Genomic DNA, 26,457 nt, shown 5'->3' with positions numbered 1-26,457 from the left:
TGACCTAATACATGCGAGCAAGTCACATCTACATGCATCATTCATAAAAGAGCTACGGATTTCTCCTTGGTGTAACACTTAGCATGAAAACAATGGATTAGATCTCAAAATTACCCAAGCATAGAATTAACAAGTAATCATCCAAAATACATGATAAACCCCCCCAAGGTTGACCAACACCCGGTGGCCTTGGGGGTCTAGTGTGTCATCATCTCATAACAAACCATACAATCAAGCAAATCATGAAATACAAGCATAGTAAGACACTCCCTAGATGAAATGATGAAGGAAGAGGTAAGAATGTGCCGAATGACGCTTCCCCCGCCAAAGGAATGCCGAATGACGCTTCCTCTAGCCGCGGGTCTCTTTCCTTCAAGTCGTGATAGATCTCCCCTTGAATGATGTTGCTTTCTTGCCTTGAGAGCTTTGGACCTTGGGCTTGAATGATCTTCTAGCTTTCTCGCCCTTCTTCTCCTCCCCAAGATCGCCCAAAATCTCCCAAATGATCTCCCAAAAGTCGGCCAACAAAAAGTCCTTTTAATCAGCCCTAAAAGTGAGTATATATACCCCCCGAGGCATACGGGCCGTATAGGGGTCGTATGGGGGTCGTATAGCACTACGAAAACCCTAGATCCGCTGCTCCATACGGGTGCATACGGCCTCCATACGGCCCCCAGTATACTGGGTAGTATGGAAATCGGACGTAACACCAAATCAATCCATCAGCATACAGATACATGGCCCCCATACTTGGGTAGTATGGGGGTAGTATGAAATTCTGCTTTTCTTCTCTTTTTGCCAAAATGATATCTTCTTGTTCTCCATGGCTTCCATATGCCCTACAAAGCAAATAATAGACGATTAAGCGCGAAACGGGCATCAAACCTCACAAAATACATGCAAAGTGCATACGATATATATATGAAAACACCTACATTTAGACACTTATCAATCATTATCGTTGTCCTCACAAAGACACAGCAGCTTCCCCTGCATTTCTTATATCCAATATCAGGATTGTTATGGAGATGGATTTGGATTGCCCTGGGACATGTTTTCAACTGTGAAAAATCTACATATAACCTGTTCTCAAGGGCTCTATCACCATTTTTCAAGAAGCTTGATTCTTCTTAGGCAATTGACTATTCATTCTGAAACAATGGTATCATTCATTGGAGAAATGAGCACTTTCAAGACATTGTCTCACCTATTCATCAGTCGCTGTCAGGAGCTCATTTTCATTGGGGGTTTACATTTTATGCCCTCCTTATGTTCCTTAGAGATCAGTTTTTGCTCAAAATTCACATCCTGGTTGAGCAAGGGAATGGAGCAGGCAGCATTGCTACATAAGCTAGCTTATATCTATATAGAAAGTTGCCCAAAACTGGAATCTCTGCCTATTTGGTTACCTCATCTCCCTGCTCTGGAGAAACTGGAAATCGCTAATTGCTCTTTGATTCAGTCATTGCCAGAGAATGGCTTACCTTCTTCTCTTAAATCATTGCACATCAAAAAATGTGACCAAAGGTTCACCCAACGGTGCCAAGAAGAGGGTTCTCACGAATGGCTCATGATCCAGCACGTACCTGATCGGAAATTTACATAAAAATGATTGACATATATGCTTCAAATTTCTGCTTCCATTTGTTGGTATGAATGTAATGCAACACATCTCTCTTCTTGTCTTGGATTTGTTTTCACATGTTTTACTAGTTAAAGTTGATCATTTCCCCAATCATTTACTATAGGGAAATTCAAGGAAGTGCTCTTCCCACGTTAGCACCAGTTAGAAAGGACTTCATGGGTTTCTAACTTTTAATACTCATTATCTGCGAGTAATATCCATTTTCTTTGCTTCATTCAACCAAATCTGTAAGTAATTTTTCCCCTTCAAATGAAACATTTAAATTCAGTTATATATCTGCTTATGTTTTTCATACCTATTGTTTTCTTGGTCATACAATATTCTTGGCCTTGCTATGTATGCATGGTTATGCTTGTAATAATAAACATATATCGTGTAAGTATGCTTGATGATTAGCTTTCACCATCTACTTGGTAAGGATTTTTATTATTTACATTATGCATTCTTATTCCAGTGATCTAAGTTCCTACCTCAACTTAATTTCTTTGATCAATGTCTGACAAATAAATTTATATCCAAGGTTGTTGGATTCTGGTTTTTTTTTTTTTATGTCTTCCAGATTTTTTCTCTCTGGTTACCGTCATAATTACTAGTTCAGTTAATCTGAATGTTGTATAACAGAAAAGAATTAATTTCTGAATTTTTGCATATAGGATTATGGAATTTCTCATTCAGATTAGTATTTATTTATTCTCAATATTGCATTCAATGCTCTCCAGTTTGGAGCTTGCTGAACAAAGCTTCAATTCATTGATCAACTTAATTAATCAAGTTCGGGCCACTAGAAAAAAAAATTTTGATTAAATTTATTTCTTCATATTTTTATTATTTTTATTTTTTTAAACTGAAGATTCCAATGCAGACTCGTTTTCACTTTGATATGCTTGTGTGTCCTGGGTTTTATTAGTCCTTTTGATATATGCCCCTCTATGCAGCCATCTTTAAAATTCAAACTTTAAGCTGTTTTTCTTGTACTTTGGACTTGTGCTAATGTTATTTTCATGCTTTCATATGAGAGCTCAGTCATTTGCTATCATCAATGTTGTTGTAATTAATTGCTCAATCTCAGTTTCAGCTTTTCTGATTGTGTCCATATTTTCAATAAGAAAATTTCAAAACAAATATGTGGTAATTTTCTCTTGTGAGACGATGACAATATCTATGTTGTATGTATTTTGCCATTTTTTTTTAAGTTATTCATGAGCCAGTGAGCAAGGAGAATTGGGATTTCCTTGTCGCTTATTAGAACAATGACCATGTTTGTCATAGTACCATGGATTTGCATTTATGAATTGAGCACCAAGACACGTGCATTATTTGAGTATGCTGGAAGCCAGTATCTAATTGTTTGATGAATCTTCATGTAGGTGTTACCATCTAAGGGTGTTGCCATATGTATGCTTTGAAAACTTATATATATATATATATATATATATATGTAAGCTCATAAATCTTCGACATCTGAATGCAAACACAAACCATACTTATACTCAAAATGTGAACTATACGTCACCATTATTGTGTTGGAGGCAAAACAAAGGACTTATAGGGTATAACAATTAAGAAAATGTGTTAACTAAGAGGACTACTTGTCATAAACAGCCTCTAGAAAGTTGGGAATTGGAAGGAAGCTGAGAAAGCCAATGAGAGAAATTAAATAAAAAAATCCACCTTGAGGAACTTGCAACCAACTGTATCTTCAATCAATTGGTTAACTTCCTTTTCTCACTTCCCTTTCCCTTGCATCTCTACTTTCGCAGAGTGGATGTGAGGATCATTGTTAGTGATGAAAAGACCATACTATTCCCTGCACTTGAGGAGCTGAAAATATTTGGAGCATCAGCATCATTTGAGGGCATGCCTTAATCAGTATCATGCAATGTTTCCCCCTTACACATGTCAACTGCAAACTAGATGCCAGTGGATTGCCCTGTCACTTATTTTCAACCATACAAACACTAGAATTAACTTGTTCTCAAGAGGTTTATGATCAGATTTCAAGATGCCTCATTTTTTTTTTAAGCAATTGACCATCATAGGTGGAACACTGCATTCTTTGTTAGAGAAATGGACACCTTAAGGGCTCTGGCAAAACTATCCTTCAATTTCTGTGAAGAGGCTACGTCCATAGGGGGTTTACATTTCATGCCCTCCGTATGTTACATGAATATCAGGAATTACCCAAAATTCAGAACTAGGTTGAGCAAGTCCAGGTAGCATGGAGTACTATTTCAAAAGCTATATTATATAAATATATTAGATTGTCCAAAATTGGAATCTCTGCCGACTTGGTTGCCTCACCTTCCCTCTCTGGAGAGTTTGACAATTTCTTATTGCCCTTTAATCAAGTCATTGCCTGATGGTGCCCTTCCTTCCTTGCTCAAATCGTTGCACGTTAAAAAATGTGACCAAGGGTTCATGGAGCGGTGCGAAGAAGAGCATTCTCTTGAATGGTTCAAGATCCAGTCCAGACCTGATGCAGTGCAACCCATCTCTCTCTTCTTTCTCATGTTGGGATTTTGTTTTCCCTTGTTTTACCATTAGCTTGACCATGCATTCTAATCATTTACCACAGGGAAATTCAGGGAAGTGCTTTATTTTTAACACGAGTTAAAGGACTAGGTTTATTACTCATTATATGCAACTAATTTTATCCATTTCCTTTGCTCCATTTAACGAAATTTATAGGTATATATATACCTATATATTAATGTTTTCTCTCCATTCAAACATTTTGTTTTTTAGTTATATGGCTCATTCTGTTTTCCATACTTAAATATCATTTTGTTGTTCATTCAATATTCTTGCCCTTGCTAGTTGCTATATATGCATGGTTATGTTTGTAATAATGAAAATGGTGCAAGCAGATAATAAGTTTTCCATTTTCATTTTGAATTATTTGTTGTTTCTGTCATTTGCCAAACACAGCTATTGCTTGTTACAGGACAATCTTCATATATCACCCCAAGCATTCTTGTTTTAGGTTTCATCATCTCCTTATGACTTATTATTTACAATGTGCTTAACTCTCACCTAAGTTCTGAAGCCAAGTTAATTTCTTTAACTGATTTCCAACGATGTTGGATTCTGGTTTTGGAAACTTTAATGTCTTCCAAACTTTTTTTTCCTTTGGTTACGGATGAAATTACATGTACACTTAATCTCATTGTGCTAAGATTTTGCAGAAAAAACATTGATTTCTTCAATTGTTGTATATAGATTAATGAATCTCTTTCTGATGAATTTGTACTCTGAATATTTCTTAAGATGTGAAATCCTATTGTAGTTATGCCACAAAATGTGTCATTCAATGCACTCAAGTTTGTAGCTTGCTGAAAAAAGCTTCAAGCTATTGATCAACTTAATGAATCAAGTTTTCCCTGCAAAAAATATAAAAGATTTTAAATTCTATTGAATTTGTTTTTGTATTGTTTGTGTGTGTGTGTATCTGCTGTGTTTTAAATTATTAACTCAATATTATTATGTGGACTCATTTGCACTTTGATATGTTTGTAGGTCTGGTGATATCATCTTTTTTGATTTGTGCCCCTGAATGCACATGACTTTTGGTTTAAGTTTTAAACTTCGAACTGCTATTCTTGTCCTTTGGGCTTATATTGATGCAGCTATCATTCGTTCAAATGAGATCTGAATCATTTGCTATGACCAATATTGTTGTAACTAATTTCGATGAGACACAAAAACTTCCTCTAAATTTCTGGGTTTCAATTTCTGATTTTCTGGTTGTATCTATGGTGCACGTTTGGTTGAACAGTTTCCAAGGTCCAATATGACGATGTTTGTGTGTTGTAAGAGCTCATCAATATGTGCATCTGGTGCTCACCACGGCTGTATCAATTCCAGGCGATGCATATATATATATATATATATATATATATGAAGCTGTGGCATTTTCTGCAGGTAATGGTGATTGACATCCAGGCTGTGGTGCGCCCCATGGACTTGAGAAGTGGTATGATTTTTTTAGAGTTTTCATTCCGAAGTATGGGCAAGCAAGAGGCATTGCAGGAAGGCATTGTTGCTCAAATTGAAGGCAAGAAGGGATAGATTAAAAGGAGAAGAACTTGATTCTTGATCGCATTGAATGGTTCTTAGTCAATTCAGTTGATTGGAGTTTGTTGAAACTGTTTTTAAGTTCTCACCTTCAAGCTTAAATAGGAGATAAATGTTTTCATCTTTCTTGTTTCTGAAAATGTAGAACTGCTGGTCATTGTTGATTGTTGTTTTTATCTCTTTGAATGCATGCTCCTTGTAGAGTTATCATCATCTTAAAATTAGAGCACCAATTTGAGATTAAGAACTCTGTGTTTTTTTTTTTTGAGGGAAAATGCTGGTGTTTTGATCAAGGGTTGTGATGAGTTGATTTCTAGTTCACTGCAAAGAAGCTAGATTGGTGTGTTAGGCACAACAGTATTTATATTCTTTGGGAAAAAAAAATTGAAACAAATATCTAGTTTTGTTTCTTTGTGAGAATATGACAATATCTACCTTGTATGTATGTTCCATCCTTTTCCCTTCATTTGTTTACATAACTACGCTGGGCTTGAACATTTGTCCACCTAATCAGTATATGCATAATCAGTCCACCTGATCAGTTCCAATGACATCTCCATCAAAATTTTGTCGCCAGTTAATATGGAAAACGAATTTCACACATCTGCAGATCAAAGGTGACATGCTAGGTGGGTTTCTGTGGATTAAAATTAATTGAGCTTTTTCTTCTGTGAGTTTTTGCAGTTTCAGATGCGTAACGGTTTAGGCTTGAAGATTCGATCCGCATTGTTAAGTAGAGCCTGGAATTCTTGGGGTCCTACATGAGACGTGACTTCTAATTTGGATGCCGGCTAATTCATGTATCTATTCTTATTGGCTATCTGATGAGGATAGTCTTTTTGGCTACTTCCGTGGATTTTACTGTATTTCTCCTTTTAGTGGATTTTGTTGTTCTGTTTTTTTGTTAGTTCATTTTGGTGTTTTTATTTTCTAATATGTACCTGTGTTTTTATATTGTTTAATAATATCTTATTTTAAAAAAATTATATCAGCTAAAATAAACGACGGTAGTAAGAATTTGGACTTGATTTACCGGTTTTAAAAGTGGAGAGATTTAATATACATAAGCGGAAGTGCAAAGATCAAAAGAGAACAGAGAGAAAAGATTTTTTTGTTATAATGAATAAATTATAATTTATTAAATAAAAAATTCATGGACTGTTTTAGTGATTAAATCTCAATAAAATTATATTTTATTTTTTATATTAAAAAATGCTAGAAGCCAATTCTCGCAGCATGTTAAACAGGATTTCAGCAAGAGTAACTAAAATATATAATACATCTTCCCAACATCATATTTTGTATTGAAACCCTACACAAAAGAGATTTTCGATACTTTGATGCGTACACAGGATTTTGTTTTGCAGTGTATGATCCATAACTCGATTATTAAAATGTTTAAAAGAAAAAAAAGAAATTGTACTTAGTAAAAAAAATTTAAATAGTCTCCAACAATTCTATACGAGCGAGTTGCATAATACTTAATTACACATAAAGACATCAAAATTTGGAGGGTGAAAAAAGCCATTAACGAACTACTGCACAACTGATATATTCCGCACACATATATATATATATATATATAGAGAATCCATCATCTAGGGACGTCACTAGATTTCAAATCTAGGGATGTCCATAGTAGCCATCGGATGAAAATCTGACGGCTCTTATCATTATGAACAGTAGAAACCGCGTTCTACAGTGTTGTACAGTGATCATAAACAGTAAAAAGGTGTACAGTGTTCCTATAATCAATCAACCATCGGATGATGATCCAACGGCTTAGATTTAAAACGTCCCTAGATTTCAAATCTAGGGACTTACTTAGATGATGTTTTCCCATATATATATATGATGGTTCCGATGGGGGTGTGAAGTGCTAAAGTCACTCAAAAACTCACTCAAGGTTTGAACACACACACACAATCAAACAAGAGAAAGGAGACAAGCAAATTGGTAACCCAGTTCGGCACAACCTTGCCTACATCTGGGGGGGCCAGGCCCGGAGAAACAGTCTACTAAAAGAGTTATAAGAACAAGGAGTACAACACTCTCTCAATAGAAAGAATATCCTCTCAAGATTGCCCGACGGCCACACACTCAACTCTCACCAAAAAGTCTCTCACTGGTTGGCTCATTCTAAATCTTCGAGCTGGATCTCTTATATAGACACACCGACGTCCAATACAGTTACCACTTTTAGAATTCTCCGTGGCTTCTTAACTTGGACACCTTCCAAATTTAGATGTTCCAACATAGCCCAACTTACTGAACATGACTGAGTTCTAGCCAGATGCACCCGAATCTCCGACCTTCAATCTCCCGGTTCCTTCAGTCCGTCTCATAGCACTTGACTCGACCCGAGCTCCTCCTGCCTGCAGCTGCTTCCTTCCTCATGTCACTTCAGAAGGTCTCCCTCTCCTGAGAGACGTGCCCACCAAGGCACACGCGACCATCTCACCAAAGATAGTCACCGAAGATCTCCCGATCTTCTTTCCAAACTTGGCCCAAATTTGGTCTTCCCAAATGATCTTCGTTTGACTCATGGAAATATTGTTACTAAACTTGATCTCATCTTCATCCAAGTTTAGCCTTCAATATCTTCAAGCATGATCTTCAATCATCCATGCTTGGATCTCCAAATCTCTAATCATATCTCATGCAATCTTCAATTAATCTCCTCACATGATTAGTCTCCACAAATAGTTCCGCCCATAGATAACTCTTGGATCTTCCTTCAAATTGTGTTGCTAAATATGGTCTTGATAATCTTCTTGGCTTGTCCTTACCTTATTTAGTTTGTGTCTTCAAATAGCTTCACACCAAACTAAACCTTGTGTCTTCTAATAGCTTCATACCAAGTTTAACTTGTGTCTTCTAATAGCTTCATATAATCTTCATGATCTTGAATTCTTGCCAATGATAGAATATTTCTCTCTCTTCAAATAGATCTTTCTAAAAAGGATTTCTATCAAAGATATGAATTTTCATCTCGGATCTTACCAAGGATAGACAATCATACCTAAAATAAAACTTGCCTTTCTTAAATAGATCCTTTAGACTTGATGGACTTTCCAAAAATAGTTGATCATCACATGATTCCATTGAGAGAAATATCTTCTAAATAAAATCTCCACCTTGATCTTCATAACCTTGTAGCTTCACATGTCATGATATCTCCATTTGCCACATCATCATCCTAGTCAATGCTTCCTTTGATGAGTCACCACATGCTACATCACCTTCCTCTTGCCATGTCATAACTTGGCTTGTCAAATAGTGCCAATCCACATCATCAGACTTAACAATCTCCTCCTTTGGCATTATTTGACACAACCTCCTCGATTCTGCTCCTGTCAAACTGATGCCTGTTACAACACCATGTTACAACATGTATTGACAACTGGACATGACCTTAGGACTATTACAAGACTGATTGAATAACATATTACAAGCAACTAGTTGATGAATACATGACATAACAGAAGAACAATCAACTAGATATTAACATACAAAAATAGTAATCAGTCCAATCCAACACAAATGGCAAATAGATTGTTCGTGCAATACTAAAAAAAATGAATAGCAGCAATCTCATATATCTCCTCCTTTGTGGCAGAATTATGGCAAAGTGGTCTTGAAAGCTCCCCCTAAGTTGCTGCAGTGCTGTTGGAGGCTCCCCCTGTATGGCAAAGAATGATAAGATAAAGCACCACCATACACTTTCCTTGACGGTTTTACTGCAAATGAAAAATAAGATGTAAGAGAACCATACTCGTTTGCAGAGCCCGTCGTCTAGCAATTACATTTGATAGAGACCTAAGGCAACCCTTAGATATTCATATCGGGAAGCCTTAAGTGGTTTTGTAAAGATGTCAGCCAATTCCTTGTCAGTTGCAACATGATCTAGCATGATAGTCTTGTTTTCCACTAAGTCACGTATGAAATGATGCCGAATATCAATGTGTTTGGTGCGAGAATGTTGGACATGATTTTTGGAGATGTCAATTTCACTTTTGTTATCACAAAAGATAGTCAGTTGTCCCTATTGTAGACTATAATCTTCAACAATCTACTTCATCCAAATGAGTTGTGTGCAAAAACTTCCTGCTGCTATATATTCAGCTTCTTCAGTAGAGGGTGAGATTGAACTTTGCTTATTGCTGTACCAGGTAACAAGATTGTTTCCCAGATAAAAACAACCTCCTGAGGTGCTTTTCCGATCATCTACATTTCCAGAACAATCAACATCACTATAACCAGCCAAGTGTGTATTTGAGTCATGAGAATACCAAATGCCGAACTCTACTGTGCCACTGATATACCTAATAATGCGTTTAACTGCTGTCAGGTGAGACTCCTTTGGTGAAGCTTGATACCGAGCACAAACTCCAACGCTGAAACAGATGTCTGGTCGGCTTCCTGTGAGGTAAAGCAGACTGCCGATCATACTTCTATACAGGATGGGGTCTATGTCTTTCCCATGCTCATCCTTGGTAAGTTTCTCAGTGATACTCATCGGTATCCTGACATGTCTTGCTTTTTCTAACCCAAACCTTCTTACAAGATTCTTCGCATATTTACTCTGAGAGATGAAGATACCATTCTTGCTTTACTTGATCTGGAATCCCAAGAAGTGACTGAGCTCACCTACCATACTCATTTCAAATTCCTCCTGCATGTGTAAAACAAATCGATCAACTTGATCCTGTGATGTGGTGCCAAAGACAATATCATCAACATATATTTGGGCAACCATGACGTCGGACCCGATCTTCTTAATAAACAAGGTCTTGTCTACGCCTCCTCTTTGGTAACCTTTTTCAAGCAGGTATTTTGTGAGATGTTCATACCAGGCCCTAGGTGCTTGCTTTAACCCATAGTGAGCTTTTTGTAATTTGAACACATGATCAGGATGATGATAGTCTTCAAACCTTTTTGGTTGCTTAACATATACTTCTTCATTCAGAAAACTATTCAGTGAGGCACTTTTGACATCCATCTGATAGAGTTTGAATCCCATGCTGCAAGAAATGCCTAACATTAGTCTGATGGATTCAAGACGGGCTACTAGGGCAAAGGTTTCATCAAAGTCTCTCCCTTCCACTTGGGTGTAACCTTGAGCATCTAGTCTTGCTTTGTTTATGGTAATATTCCCTTTGTCATCAGCTTTATTCTTGAAGATCCATTTTGTCCCAATGACATTCACATCTTCTGGACATGGAACAAGAGTCCAGACATTATTTCGGGCAAATTGATTCAGTTTTTCTTACATAGCTACAATCCAGTGCTCATCTTTCAAGGCTTCAGTCACATTCCTTGGCTCTACAAGAGAGGTATAACACATGTATCCTGCTAGCTCCTGATAGTCTATTTTCTTACTGTTCCTAGTGCGTCTACTCGCATTGATGCTATCAATCATATCCTGTATTGGATGATTCTTCTTTACTGTGGATGATGGTTCCCAATCATTGTCTTCTTCATTGTCTTCATTAGATTCCGTGGTAGTGTCTTCTGCTATTTCTTGAGTTTCAACAGTTGTTGGTTCCATTTGTCTGGCGGTTTCAAGAGCAACTTCAGGTGAAGGTGTTGAAATAGGTGTTGCAACATGGTGTTGAATATCATCCTCATTAGAAGTGATAGCCTAATGGTTATCTGGTTCTCCTTGGCTATTTTGAGATTCATAGCTAGTTGCTTCTTCATAAAAATCATCAGCTACAACATTGTAGGTTTCTATTATTTTTTCAGTTCGTGAATTGAACACACGATAGGCACGAGTGTTTGTGGAATAACCCAAGAAGAGTCCTTCATCACTCTTTTCATCAAATTTTCCTAGTTGTTCTCTGTCATTTAGAATGTAGCATTTGCTTCCAAACACATGGAAGTATCTGAGATTAGGTTTTCTGCCTTTCCACACTTCATACAGTGTCTGCTCAAAACCTGAACAAAGATAAACTCTATTCAGAATGTAACAGGCTGTATTTACTGCTTCTGCCCAAAATTTCGTTGGAAGTTTCTTATCATTCAGCATAGCTCTTGCCATCTTTTGGAGAGTTCGATTCTTGCGTTTGACTACTCCATTTTGTTGAGGTGTTTTTGGTGCTGAAAATTCATGATGTATCCCATGCTTTTCGCAGAATTCTATAAAATGATTATTTTCAAATTCCTATCCATGATAACTTCTGATTCTTATGATTCTGCCAATCTGACAGTCTTTTTTGTTTGAACTTGAAGGCACATCTTCTTGAATGCTGCAAAAGCTTCTGATTTATCTTTTAAAAACTCAACCCAGGTAAATCGGGAGTAGTCATCAACACAAACAAATATATATCTACTTCCTGACATACTTTCTTCTTGTGTAGGACCAACCAAGTCCATGTGTAGTAGTTCCAGGCTTCTTGTGGTAACAACATCCTGTAGAACCTTGTGAGATGCTCGTTTTTGTTTGTTCTTCTGACAAGTACCACAAACTTTGTTTTCTATTTTTTTTTAACTTGGGTATCCCTCTCACAGCTCCAAGTTCGATTATCTTTATTAGATTCTTGTAGTTAACATGCCTAAGCTTCTGATGCTAGACTTATGTCATGTTACAAGAGGTGTTGTAACATTGATATGGCTTTTAAAGTAGACATCAGTTGTCTGAAGACCTTGTACCTGATAGGATACACTTGTCGGTAGTATCATATGCATTACACTTGTCTTTAGTGAATTTCACAATCATATTCTGATCACACAGCTGGTTGATACTCATCAGATTTACTTTCAAACAATCTACATGTAGCACGTTCTTCAGATCTGGTAGACCGGGTAACATCATTGTCCCTTTACCTACGACTTCACTCTTCTGCCCGTCTCCAAACGTAACCTCTCCAACTGTGCACCGTTTGTAATTCTTAAGCAGACTTTTTTTACCTGTCATATGTCTTGAGCAGTCACTATCAAAATACCAGTCTTCTCTTGAGGGTTTCCTTGCAGAGGTGTATGCAACTCCGCACAAGGAATTATGCCAAGACTTCTTCTGTCTTCTTCGACTTAGGTGATTTGAATCAGTCTGTGTCTTGAAGCTAACATATCTGATGGAACCTCCATTTTTGTCAGGTTCAAATTTATATTTTTCTCTACAGTTGTTTTGAAGATGACCACTTTTCTTACACTTTCAACACTACTGCTTTCTGCTCTTCTTCTAAACCTTCTGTTGGATGTTGCTGTAACAGCTATTTTTGACAACTTGTTGTAGAAGACTGCAAAGCCTTTTTAAGCACAAAACTAGCGAATTTTCATATTTCCTTACTTCTTTTCTTGGCACATCATCCTTTGGTTTTCTCATGTTCGTCTCATATGCTTGAAAAGGACCCATCAGCTCATCTAGTTGTATAACAGTAATGTCCCAAGCCTCTTCTATTGCTGCTACTTTTGCTTCAAATCTCCTGGGTAGTGACCTTAGAGTCTTTTGAATTAACTCCTCGTCAGAATATCTCTTGTCAAGTTGAAAAGCCTGATTTGCTATGTCCATCAGCTTGGTGTTGAAGGCAGCAATAGTTTCATCCTCCTCCATCTTCAGATTTTCGAACCTGCTTGTTAACATCTGGAGTTTAGAGATTCTCACCAGCTTTGTACCTTCATGTATTCTTTGGAAGATGTCACATGCTTCCTTTGCTGATTCACAGGTGGCTACGTATTTGAATTGATTTTCATCTACTCCTCCGAAAATAGCGTTGAGAGCCTTCCCGTTTGCATTAGCCTTGCTCATATCTTCCAAACTCCACTTGCTTTTCTTCTTCTTGATCTCACACTTCTCATCATCAAGCTCTACCGGAGGAGACCATCCTTCTTCAACTGCTGTCCACATGCTTTCAACAAGGGATTTGATGAACATCCTCATCCGTGCTTTCCAATATGGGTAGTTGGAACCGTTGAGTAAAGGTGGTCTAGTCATCGATGCTCCTTCTCTTGCTGCCATCTTCGGAACTTCTGCTTGGATCTCGCCGGCCTTGACACCAAAGCACACAATGACGACCAACGCTCTGATACAACTTGATGGTTCCGATGGGGGTGTGAAGTGCTAAAGTCACTCAAAAACTCACTCTAGGTTTGAACACACACACACCCACACACACACAATCAAACAAGAGAAAGGAGACAAGAAAATTGGTAACCCAGTTCGGCACAACCTTGCCTAAATCTGGGGGCCAGGCCAGGAGAAATAATCCACTAAAAGAGGTATAAAAACAAGGAGTACAACACTCTCTCACTCTCTCAATACAAAGAATATCCTCTCAAGATTTCCCGACGGCCACACGCTCAACTCTCACCAAAGAGTCTCTCACTGGTTGGCTCATTCTAAATTTTCGAGCTGGATTTCTTATATAGACGCACCGACGTCTAATATAGTTACCACTTTTAGAATTCTCCGCGGCTTCCTAACTTGGACACCTTCCAAAGTTAGATGTTGCAACACTCAGTTGCAACATGGCCCAACTTATTAAACATGACTGAGTTCTAGCCAGATGTACCTGAATCTGTGACCTTCAAACTCCCGGTTCCTTCAGTCCGTCTCGTAGCAATTGACTCGACCTGAGCTCCTCCTGCCTGCAGCTGCTTTCTTCCTCATGTCACTTCAGAAGGTCTCCCTCTCCTGAGGGACGTGCCCACCAAGGCACACGCGACCATCTCACCAAAAATGGTCACCGAAGATCTCCCGATCTTCTTTCCAAACTTGGCCCAAGTTTGGTCTTCCCAAATGATTTTCGTTTGACTCATGGAAATATTGTTACTAAACTTGATCTCATCTTCATCCAAGTTTAGCCTTCAATATTTTCAAGCATGATCTTCAATCATCCATGCTTGGATCTCCAAATCTCTAATCATATCTCATGCAATATTCAATCAATCTCCTCACATGATTAGTCTCCATGAATAGTTCCACCCATAGATAGCTCTTGGATCTTCCTTCAAATTGTGTTGCTAAATATGGTCTTGATAATCTTCTTGGCTAGTCCTTACCTTATTTAGTTTGTGTCTCCAAATAGCTTCACACCAAACTAAACTTTGTGTCTTCTAATAGCTTCATACCAAGTTTAACTTGTGTCTTCTAATAGCTTCATATAATCTTCATGATCTTGAATTCTTGCCAATGATAGAATATTTCTGTCACGCCCCGACCTGTGGGCCCACAGAACGTGACAACCGCCGCAACGATCCCGAATAGGGATATCTCACCACTCAACCCTCGGGACGTCGCAAGGCTGCCCAATACACCTTAAATTCCACAATATCTAACACGGATATAGAGTAGACCACAACTAATGCTAGGGTTCTTAAGATACAGAAATGAATACATAAATATTAACAAGAAGTTTACATTAATGCAATTAATACACTATAACTTAAGAACTGGAAAAATACACAAATAGCTAAACTAGCTACCCTAAAACAAATTCTTGCCATGCACTTCACATCCGCATCGCTTCGCTGAACTGATACCTGGGGAAAGAGAAGAGGGGGTGAGCAACTAAAGTTACTTAGTGAGGGGAGGTTAGCACAACTTTAGCAGAAATACACCAACAACAATAATAATAAAAAATAAATCATCAAAATAAATGCTTTACCAAAACAATACTAGTTTAGAAACATTATTACATATAATAGAAGTCTTCAAAAGAATTAAAATAACATAATAATACCGAGAAAACCCTTTTTACCCCAACTAGGGTTTACAACACAAAAATCATAAAACATGGTTTCAAATACAAGTAAAAACAACCAAATGTCATGGTTTTGAAATAAATAAGCACAATCCACAACACTCACCCAGCATAACGTGGTCTAAAAAACTCTCTAAACCTTCGCCGTGGCCATGGCTAGGTTCAGAGCCGCCAAGGTACTCATGCCATTGACGTTGACCCATCAGTTCACGAGTTGGTGACTCCGGCTACCCGATGAATATCCAGCCAGGGCTCTACACTCCCACCTGAACTGGCCCTCGTAGTAATCAGCTGGTCAGCACGCCACCTCAACAGGCTGGTCGTGGAGACCGCCTACTGCAGTAGGATATTACCATACAATCACCACAATAAACACAACTCCACTCGGAGTGCAAAAGCCATCCATATCATAAATCAATAACACCTCGGCCATTTGCACGAGGACAAGATAAACACACAAGCAAAGCTCAAGCTCTTAACAAAAATTAATTTACAAATCCCAACACAAGAAACAACATGGGAATCCTTTCCTTTCAACAATTCAAAATTAGTTTCAAGCCTTAGATTTCACAAAATTAAATGATTTTCACAACAAATCCCAAGTTTCACACAAAACAAGGATTTCGCAAATTCATTGAAAGATATCGATTACAAATCCAACATTAACAAATCAAATATCAAATAAAACATTCAAGAATTTTAACAATAATAACTATCATTAACCAAAATGCCAAACAGGTAAAAACTAATAAAGATTTACTTAAACCATGATAGAAACCAATATAAGTATATGTATATATATAATTATCGGTATTCTTCTAATAAAGCTATGCTTTTCAATCCCACTCACTGAATTGGCGATTTCTCTTCCTCGCAAGCTAATCCTCGGTTAAATCTTTACCTCGAGCCAAGACTTCTTTTCCTTGTCAAAGCACAACAATAATTAGCAAAAATTAAATCAAGCAACGAAACCCTAAGTTTTCTAACAAACAACCCTAATTCGATCCTAGGATTGACTCAAAGCTAAGTCTAAAGGTTACCAATGAATTTCAAAGGGTTTTAGCTTCACTCCAATCCAAAGAAATCAAAGAAACAACTAATGATTGTCGTTGTTGCAGTAACTTCGGGTTGCTACAGTAAATGCGGGTTGCTACAGTAAATTAAGAAATTTCTTCCCAACTTTCTCATACATGAATCACAAATCATTGGCTTCAATTTGAGCCTATAAACAACTAAATCCATGGAGAAATCTAGGTTTTAAAAAAAATTCTAAAATTAAGGAAATACGAGAAAAATTACAGGATAAAACTTAGATCAAGGGTCATACCGTATTCAAGAGGATGGGAGAAGGAGAATGGAGGCTTTAGTTCGCCGTAAAACCTCGCCGGAAAATTTTTAAGAAAAGAGTAGGGTTTGACCAACACAAGGAAGGAAGATGAAGAAGAAAGGAAGAAGGGTTTTAAGAGAAGAAAATTCGTGCTGCTACAGTAACGGACTGCTATAGTGTTGGATTGAAAAAAAAAAATCTACATCAATGGGCTAGTTCAATCTACAGTAAATCTGGTTATAACAATTTCTCTCTCTCCAAGTAGATCTTTCAAAAAGGAGTTCTATCAAAGATATGAATTGTCATCCCGGATCTTACCAAGGATAGGCAATCATACTTAAAATAAAACTTGCCTTTCTTAAATAGATCCTTTAGACTTGATGCGCTTTCCAAAAATAGTTGATCATCACATGATTCCATTGAGAGAAATATCTTCTAAATAAAATCTCCACCTTGATCTTCATAACCTTGTAGCTTCACATGTCATGATATCTCCATTTCCCACATCATCATCCTAGTCAATGCTTCCTTTGATGAGTCACAACATGCCACATCACCTTCTTCTTGCCATGTCATAACTTGGCTTGTCAAATAGTGCCAATCCACGTTATCAGACTTAACAATATATATATAAGGGACGGATATAGTGGGTACGAGTCTGGTAGTATTGAATGAGTCTGGGGATTGAGGTGGAGATATTAAATAGATTTGCAGGAAGTTTTAGTTTGACAATTTTAACTAGTACATTGCGATCCCTATTTGTATGTGAAGGTGAATTATCAGTAAATATTGATAACAAAATAAGACTCATCAACTCACCCTTTATCTAAGTGTGGAGCAACTAATGAAGTCTTATCTATGGTTAACAATCTCGGTTTATTCGTAACCCGTTTGTATTAAAATACATTTATAATTCTGTTAAGTAAAGATGTGTACCGATGAATAAGGCTAGTTGTATTTTTTTTTTCATATACAAAATGAGCAAGTCATGTCAAGAGGGTGCATTGACGAAGAATTACATATATCAATTCACTTGTACCCTTATTTTGTGAAAAATGAGTTTTGAACTTTCTTTTTTTGGCAAGGAAACAATCACACTACATTGGGGACTGAAGCATAGTACCAGCCCCAAACTAGTTGGTATGTTGTATCTGACTTTTGGCTGTAGTTAAAATGTAGGTCTTATACAAATAAAGCTGGATAGCTGTGATTGATTCAATTATTGTTACAATCAGGATCTACGGCTCAAATCCAAATATTGTGTATTATAATTTTCATCGCAAACTATTTATAAGCACAGTAATACTGTTCTATGAACAATGCACACTTGTTGGATTGAAATCCGACAGTTGATAAAATCTACTAATGTCCATAGATGATGACGCGTGTATATATATATGTATATATTAAAGATATATTATAAAAATGACTTGTCAAACCATGTGTGTTATTTTTTTTACGGTGTGATGTTATACAAATGTTTTAACAGGACAGTGATCAAGTGAAATTTTATTTTTGAGTTATTTGTCTTGGAAATTATAGTTTTTCTATTGTTGTTACAAAATAAGCTGCGTTTGTTATGCTTGCTTCAAATGGGATAGGGATACTTTAAAACTCGGATGAGAGCCGTCCCGCCAAAACCATAGGATGCCGGCAAACCAACTCGTTGTTCACACTTCAAACATGATTATGAATTCATTCACCAAGCTTAATTTCAGTGATAAATTATTGTCACATAATTATCACACACGCGTACACACACTTCATTGCAAAATTGAAGAGCAGGGTTTTATAACTATGTAGCATACATTGCCGTGCCTGGCACCTCTTATAGAGAAGGGCAAGGGCTGGTTAATAGGGGCCATCGGTTCCTACCTAGCTGGTACAATCTGGTCTAGGAGCCTGCCTTGGCCAACAATGTCGAACCCCTGTGCAGGGTTGTCCCGACGACCCGGGTCACCCTAATATGACTCTGACTCGGCCCGAGCCACACTGCAAACTGGCGGGCCGAACTTGAATCCACTGGTGCACAAGCCGGCCCACCTTTTTTTAAATATATTTTTAAAATATAATTAAAAAATAATTTTAAAAAGTAAAACTAATATAGAAAGGTTGGGATGGCTATCACTCCTTTTATATGCAATTACTATATTATTCTCCATAAAATAATCGATGTGGGACTTAATGTAAATAACATAAGGTTTATGTATTATTTATATCGTTTAGAAAAAGAATAATGTTAATTAATTACTTATAGCTAGGTTGGTTAAAGTAGTGGTGTTAAAATTCATAAGAATACTAGTGTCTCAAGTTCAAGCATTGTTAACCAAATGTTGATGTCAATTTTGCAAAACCGGTATTAATTGGTATGTGATTAAATTTAAATTTCTTTGAGAATCATTTGATTAAAAAAATAATTCATTTGACAGTAGGGAATACTAGAGAACATTAAATTAAAAATTTATTTTTCAATAAAAAAGTTAAATATAAAAATGATAGATCTAAAAAAAATTTACAAATATCAAAGGCTATTTTTCATTGAGACAATTGTTAATGTTAACTTATAATGAATATTTTATCATAGTTTATTTTTTTTTAAAACATATTGCTAATATGGACAGGAGTGGAACCAAGATACCATCATCCCCGGGGGGGATGTAGTTAAAAAAGCATAAACTACATTTTGAACTATTGTTATTACTAGTGCAGGTCAAGTGAAGTATCTAACTAAGAGAAGACGGTGCATCTCCTCACTAGTTTCAATTTTTTGAAAATATTATAGAATCAATCTCTCCTGATATAAACAATCAAATTATTGTTCATTCACTTTAACATCTATATTATTATACTATAACAACTATCCTAATTTGTCATAGTACATCATCAACTCAAATTTTTTAATTACTAAAATTTTTAATAAATTTTTTAAAAATTTAATATTTTTTATAATTTTTTATAATTTTTTTAACATTATTTAGAAAATTCCTGCAATGTTTTTAAAATAAAAATTGGAACTTAAAAACTACCGAAATTAATTTTTTTTTTTACATTACTAAATTTTTTTATAAATTTAATAACATTTTCTATAAGGTTTTATAAATTTTTATTAAAATTTGGAAATTACTATAATTTGTTTAAAATAAAAAAATGAATTTAAAAAATATTAGCTGATTAGGAGTGACAGGATTCACACCGGTCCCGATAAAATTCACATGATTTGTAACAAAGCCCACCAGCCACTCTTTCACAACCATATTTCTTTAACATAACTATCAGAAAAACATATTATCAGATTAAAGAAGAGTCATAAAAAAAATTTATGACTACTTGGTAGTAAACTCACAGATGCCAGTGCGGCGCGGGGGTGAAGCCCCCTCTCACCCCCCCCCCCTCGTTCCGCCCCTAAACATGGAAATGAATACAAATTTGTAACTAATTTTTTTATTTAAATTATTTATTAATCAAAATTTTATAAAATATTATGATTTTAAATGAATAACATGTTATAGTGCTGATCATAAATGAAATTATGTTGCTTTATATACCAATATCTTTTCTATATAAATAACTTGATATAAATTCTATTTAATTTAAGTAATTTTAATAATGGAGATGATTAATAAATATAATAACAATGGATTTTACTGTTGAATGATGAACTTTTCTCTATTATGTTTGTTAGTAATAATTAAAGTAAACAAAGCAATACTAAATACAAACTAATTGGATGAAGAGGGGTATATATAAATGTATTGATTGAAAAAAAAAATATTTTAGAACTTGTTTTTATATTTTAGCTTGCTGCATGAGATTGAATGAGGCCTTGGGATCCATTTTTGAGGAGGTTTGATTTCATTCAATGTTTTCTCTTTTAATTTAAAAAAAAGGGGAAAATGGGCCAACCAAGGTGACCATGCAGGTCAAGGATAGCTCAACACGTAACCAAATCCACTATAGTGCAGGCCGATTACAGGTTACCGGCCTGGTTTGTCGGGGCAGCTGAATCCACAGGTTGGGCTGCCAAGCCAGGCCAAAAGTTGGCCCATACCCCTCTCTATCTGCTTAGGCACTTTATCTTGTTTTTAAAATTTATGTTCAATCCAATTTGTGATTGAGCTGGTATGACTGAAATGCACATGAGAAAAATTGTTGTTGCACTTAATAGATATATATTTAAATAAAGTGGACAAGCAATTTACCTTAATCTATATTGTTAGAGCGGCTTCATCCCTAAACTTTTAGCTTGGTAAGAGAAAGAGCTACATATTGCTAATTAACATGAAGATGGCTATTTAATAGATTTATTAAATAAGCCGTTGTCAAACTAAATAAACAAATAAATAAATAAATAAATTCAAATACCCACTTCAAGCTAGTAGTAATATAAAAATATACTGAAATAACAAGCTTATCATTTAGTATTTGATACTCTCCAAATCCTACACTTAACTAATGATATCTAATTCATAAGGGTCATCATGGCAAGGGGAAAATTAAAGAAGAAAGAGCATTGATAGCATTTGTTTTATTTTTTGAAATAATGAACAAACCATATTGATTAAAAAAATTCTAGAAAGTATAAATTGACAACACCATAGGAACAAAAAGAAAGAACGACATAAAACAAACACCAAAAACTACAGTCTACTGAGTGTGGATCCTGGCATACAACAACAACAATAACACCACCACCCTAGCTAGCTAGATGGACAAACTCCTGTCTAGGCCATTCTCTTACATTAATCGATTGAATCAGTGTGGTCCACAAGGAACTTCAAGCTGTGTATAGCTACGACAACTATGTCTACCAACCTCTCTTTTTTGGTTTTTGAAGCTGCATCAATTTATGACGGAAACATGTGAATACTTTTAAAGATAATTGATGAATGTGGTGAGTATTTATCATTGAAAATATGATTATTCTGTTCAAGCCATATATTCCAAGTTATAACCCTAAAAAACACATCGCCAACATCCCTAAGTGAAAGGGAGAGCCGAGGTCTCCACGAACACCACATCTCTAGCAAGAAGTTGGGAGGGAGGGAAGTGTTAGGATCTTATCAACAAACAAGGGAATTATCATGCAAAAATATACATGCCGATACGCAAAAGATTGCAAAATTTAGAAATAGAGAGATTGACTTCTATCATATAGATACCTGAAGTAGAGGCCTTGCCTCCCTTATTCTATCTACTCTTCCAAGAAGATTAGATAGTTTCTCTTCCAATAACCAGCTTCATTGCAGTGATAACACATATCCTCCTTCTGAGGTTTAGGCTTGGGTTTCTTAGCCTCCTTGCCTTTGGAATAAGGTCCAACCTTCTCCTTGGGCTTGAACTTGGCTTTACCCTTTCTCTTTCTACTTTTGCCCTTGTCTTTCCATACCATAAGCACCGGGATGGATTTCTTCATACTCTACTCAGCATTTTTAAGCATCCCATGCAAGTCGATAAGTGTCTTAACCATACCATGCATGTTATAGTTCATGACAAACTGATCATAACTATGTAGAAAGGACCCTAAGATAAGGTCCACCGCAAGTTTCTTTCGGATCGATGCATTAAGTTTCTCGAGCGTATCAATATACCCCTTCATCTTGAGCACATGGGCACTTACCGAAGTGCCCTGAGCCATCCTATAGGAGGTCAATGCTTTTGTGGTCATGAACCTTTCATGCCTGGCTTATTCTTGGAACATTTCCTTAAGATGCACTATAATATCATAAGCCTCCATATCCACGAAATGCTTTTGCAATTCTGGACTCATGGTGGCCAACATGAGGTAGGTAACATCATTAAAGTTATTTTTTGCCTTGTCGAATACCTCTTTAACAACAGCCATAGCGTTCCTTGCCTAAGAACAATTCTTAGGTTTTGAGACCAATCAAGGAAATTGGTTCCATTGAGCTTGTTCTTCTGAAGGACAGATCGCAACCAAAAATTTTGTGGATTTGCATTATTGGTTGTCATTATGATCTACACAGAATTAAAAGCAAGATTCAGTTATGAGGTCTTATAAAGTTTCCTACAATTATGAATTAATATCCCAATGTAAATAATTCATTGTTAGTGACTTATTGAGGGCCAAGATCCATATTTTAATTTCTCTTTGTGTTGAGCCTGTACATCCAAGACTAGGTTATTTAGGTAGGAACTCTTTCCAATCACATCACATATGATTCTTGGATATAATGGGGTTAACATTTAGTGTTAAAGCACACCCCAATCTTTTCAATGCCTAGGGCTAAGGATAGTCCCACTACCTATGTTAAGTCAAACCTTTACTCGAGTGTTGGACATAACCATTATCCCAACACTTGCCTCACAAAGAAAATCTAAACGCGCTAAGCTTTGGCATGCCCCGCATTTCGATGATCGATGCCTTGACAAGTTTCGAGTAAGGGAAGGCATTTTCATGACTTACTATTATTTGGATTAATTATGGCTTACAAGGCAATAGAGGAATTCCATTCATCCAAACATATATAAGGAATAAATAAAAAATAGAAATAAATGTGACATTCATGGGCCAGAAAATCCTAAGCCTAGAGACTATCTCCGGTACGTTCCTCTTCTAGTTGTGTCACGACGAGCTCTCCCACCGACCTTTGGGGCGCCGTCTTCATCAAGTCGCATTGTCTTCAATTTTATACAATATAAAATAAAAAACAAAATGTATTAAATCCTAATCCAATCAAGATTTACAAATGGGAAATAAAATCTTTCTAAAAATTTAAGCATGATCAATTATTTCCTAATTATATTTGAAAATATTAACTAGTTAATCAGATTAACAAAATTAATTGAATACAGATCAATCATCCTATTCTATTAGCATGCGATGTCAATCAAATTAACATTATGAATAGATCTAACATCTAATCCTATAAGCATGCAAAACCTGTCTTTGGTACCACTGTTAGGATCTTATCAATAAACAAGGGAATTATCATGCAAAAATATACATGCCGATATGCAATGGATAGCAAAATTTAAAGGCAAGTAAACATAATAAAGCCTTATTGCATGCCAAAACTAGGATTAAAAGTTTTTACCTTTTTCTGATGACGATTCTTAACATACCCTTGTTTTCTAAAATCGAAAAGGGATTGTGAATTGCGACTTCCCTCTACAATCACATACACATGAATGCCTCTGGGAATCAAGTAGGTATGCTACCTCGAGAAACAACGCTTCTTTCTTGGTTCGAATAGCAAGCAGCCGAGATCAATCAACGAGACTCAAGAGAAAACAATTTTCTCTTTGTCTCGAGATCTGATCTATAAAAAAGAAACAAAGGGGCTGTAGGCACAACGATAGGTTTTGGTGGTGGGCTCCGATGGCCGGCACCGGCGACAGCGGCCAAGGGAGAAGAAGAGTGGGTGGTGACTAGGGTTTCTGAAGAGACTATCTCTCAATCACTTTATTTTTCCTCTCTTTCATATTAGGGTTAGACCATCTATTTATATTGGAAACCCAAAACCCTAATTTATGATAAAACCCTTCACTCCTAATCAAATTAGGAATCTCTTCTTTACTTGATTAATTAAACCATTTTAATTAACCGAATCGATTAGATTGGATCAACACTTAATAAGACCCAACGAGAATAAGCTATTCGGTCCACCTAATTAGGTTTTTCACCAAAACCCTAATCAGGTGGTCCAATAAGTAACAAATACTGAACCTTGATCCCGGCATTCTTAGTGCACGACCTTGTTGGTCCATTTAACATTGGCAATGAGCTTAAACAACTTTATCGCTCATAAATCATAATTATTCTCTAGTAAGATAATACGATTACCCAATATTAAATGAAGGCCGGTTTCGAGAATTAACGGAACTTATCACAACCTCATACAATCCTTTGCCACTAAATATCTTAATTAGCATAAGGCATGGAGCGAGTCACCCTTATTTTAATGCTAATTAAGTTCTTGATCTCTTAGTGAACTGACTAGGCCAATTAAATGATAACTCTTATTATTTCCCTTGGGCATGGTCACGGACTACTTAATCTCACTAATCAAGTAACCTGTGATATTCACTCTCTCTACAAATAGGGGTAATTCCTTTACTTCACTCATGTCTCTTAGCATGAACCATGACATGTCCAAACAAACCTGTACTTGCCACTCAGTTACGAATGACATTAGGCGTAAGTCAAAGCATGTAAGGATTCACATGATATCTATAGTAATTTCAGATCAAAGGATTATAGTACAAGAATTGCTTAAGAAAAACACTTATGACTTTACAGCCCTGTAGTGTTCTTAAGAGCGGATTGACCCAGGTACACTGTTCCCTAACATGTATCTACGTTCTTTGATTGATATCCCATATCCTATGACCGGTAAAACAATTCCATCTAACAAAAGACATACTAGTCTTAATTTATTTTCATTCCCATGAAAATAATCGACTAATGACATTTAGAATATTGTTCTAGTTTATACTCCAAGGTTTTACTATCCAAATCACGCATTTGATAACTTAAGTAGAACCAATATTCAAGGATGTTTTATCTTATTAACTATGCACAGAAATAATAATAAATAAAATGATGCTTCATACAAATTATCAAAATAATAAGAGTTCATAGAACGTATTGGGGCTAGGGCATACACTAATAAGAAGGGGGTTATGGTTCCTAAATATCTAAGCAAAAAAGTTCTAGATGGGATCTACTATAGGGGGAAAAAGATCAGGTGGCATGTTGACTCAATTACCACATGATAAAATATGCATAATTGCATATTTTAGCATCCAAATTTTCCAGAGTGAGTATGTGATTCTCCTATGCTAGCTAGTTTTAAAAAAATTAAGTTTTTGAGAGCACATTTCATTCTAAATCAACAAGATTATCGAACAAACTGTATCACTATGATTGACAAAGTTGTAGAAAGATTCGATGGTGTATCTGCCATTTGCTATTAGACACACCATTTACATCATGAGAATATTTGGTCGAAGTTACATTTCTGCTTAGCTTCTTGGGGAACATTAAATCTATTTTAATTGGGAATGTTTGTAGTAAATACAAAAGATCCCATATAGTTGCAAGAGGCTATTGTAATGTTTTAAACAACTCTGGCCAAAGGAACCTGGGCATGCAATTGTTAACCCACTTTTCAAAATAAAATAAGGTAGCACTATCGTCCTGAATATCAAGGGAGATACAAGATATGAAGGTAGGTAAGAAGTTGAAGACCCCATTTCAGAAGAAAGATTACTTTATAGGAGTTTGATGGTAGAGATTCCAAGTGGGGGAATGTTCGTAATAATTATATTGAATTCCTTTTACTCCACACCAAGAAGTACCACTTGAAACTTTCCACACCATTTTCCAAGAAGTGCCATGTTGAATTCATCCTGATCCAGAATGCCTTACCCCTCTCCCCTTTATTCTTTGGATTTACATAGTCATTTCAAACTTACCAATTAGGATCCAAGGTGGTCGATGTCCATACTTGTGGAAGTTTGACTTTTCCCTACTTCTCTTGTGTTTTGTTTCTTGAGTGTAACTTGTGTGTTTAAGTTCCTTTGAGTGCCTTCTGGTGTTAGGACCTTAGTTAAAGTATTTAATAAGGTTAAAAAGGGTGGAGAAAACCTTTAAAAAGTGTAAAAGCAAGGTCCAAGCCTCGCGGGCACTTGGGCACCCGTAATGGGCTGTTTTGGGGAGCTTAACGGCCTTGTTTATGGCTGTC

General features: G+C 36.3%; 1 protein-coding gene and 1 long non-coding RNA gene across 3 annotated transcripts; one reads left to right on the top strand and one right to left on the bottom strand.

The window, feature by feature from the left end:
* The first annotated feature begins 960 nt into the window (after positions 1-960).
* Positions 961-5,469, top strand: LOC120282626. Of its 2 annotated transcripts, none has more exons than XR_005543001.1 (3): positions 961-1,650; positions 1,749-1,872; positions 5,162-5,469. It is a non-coding gene; the product is annotated as an uncharacterized LOC120282626 (long non-coding RNA). The 2 variants fall into 2 exon arrangements; XR_005543000.1 differs by having other exon boundaries at positions 961-1,658.
* A 3,551-nt stretch (positions 5,470-9,020) lies between these two features.
* On the bottom strand, positions 9,021-10,238 carry LOC120282724 (secreted RxLR effector protein 161-like). The gene is made up of 2 exons (XM_039289576.1): positions 9,889-10,238; positions 9,021-9,087 (listed from the first exon to the last, which is right to left on the bottom strand). The coding sequence occupies exons 1-2, from the start codon at positions 10,236-10,238 to the stop codon at positions 9,021-9,023; spliced, it is 417 nt and encodes a 138-aa protein (XP_039145510.1).
* Between the last annotated feature and the right edge of the window lie 16,219 nt (positions 10,239-26,457).

This window comes from Dioscorea cayenensis, chromosome 18 (genome assembly GCF_009730915.1).
Source record: "Dioscorea cayenensis subsp. rotundata cultivar TDr96_F1 chromosome 18, TDr96_F1_v2_PseudoChromosome.rev07_lg8_w22 25.fasta, whole genome shotgun sequence".
NCBI lineage: Eukaryota > Viridiplantae > Streptophyta > Magnoliopsida > Dioscoreales > Dioscoreaceae > Dioscorea > Dioscorea cayenensis.
The sequence above is the reverse complement of the archived record's forward strand: the minus strand, read 5'-3'. Positions and strand labels throughout refer to the sequence as shown.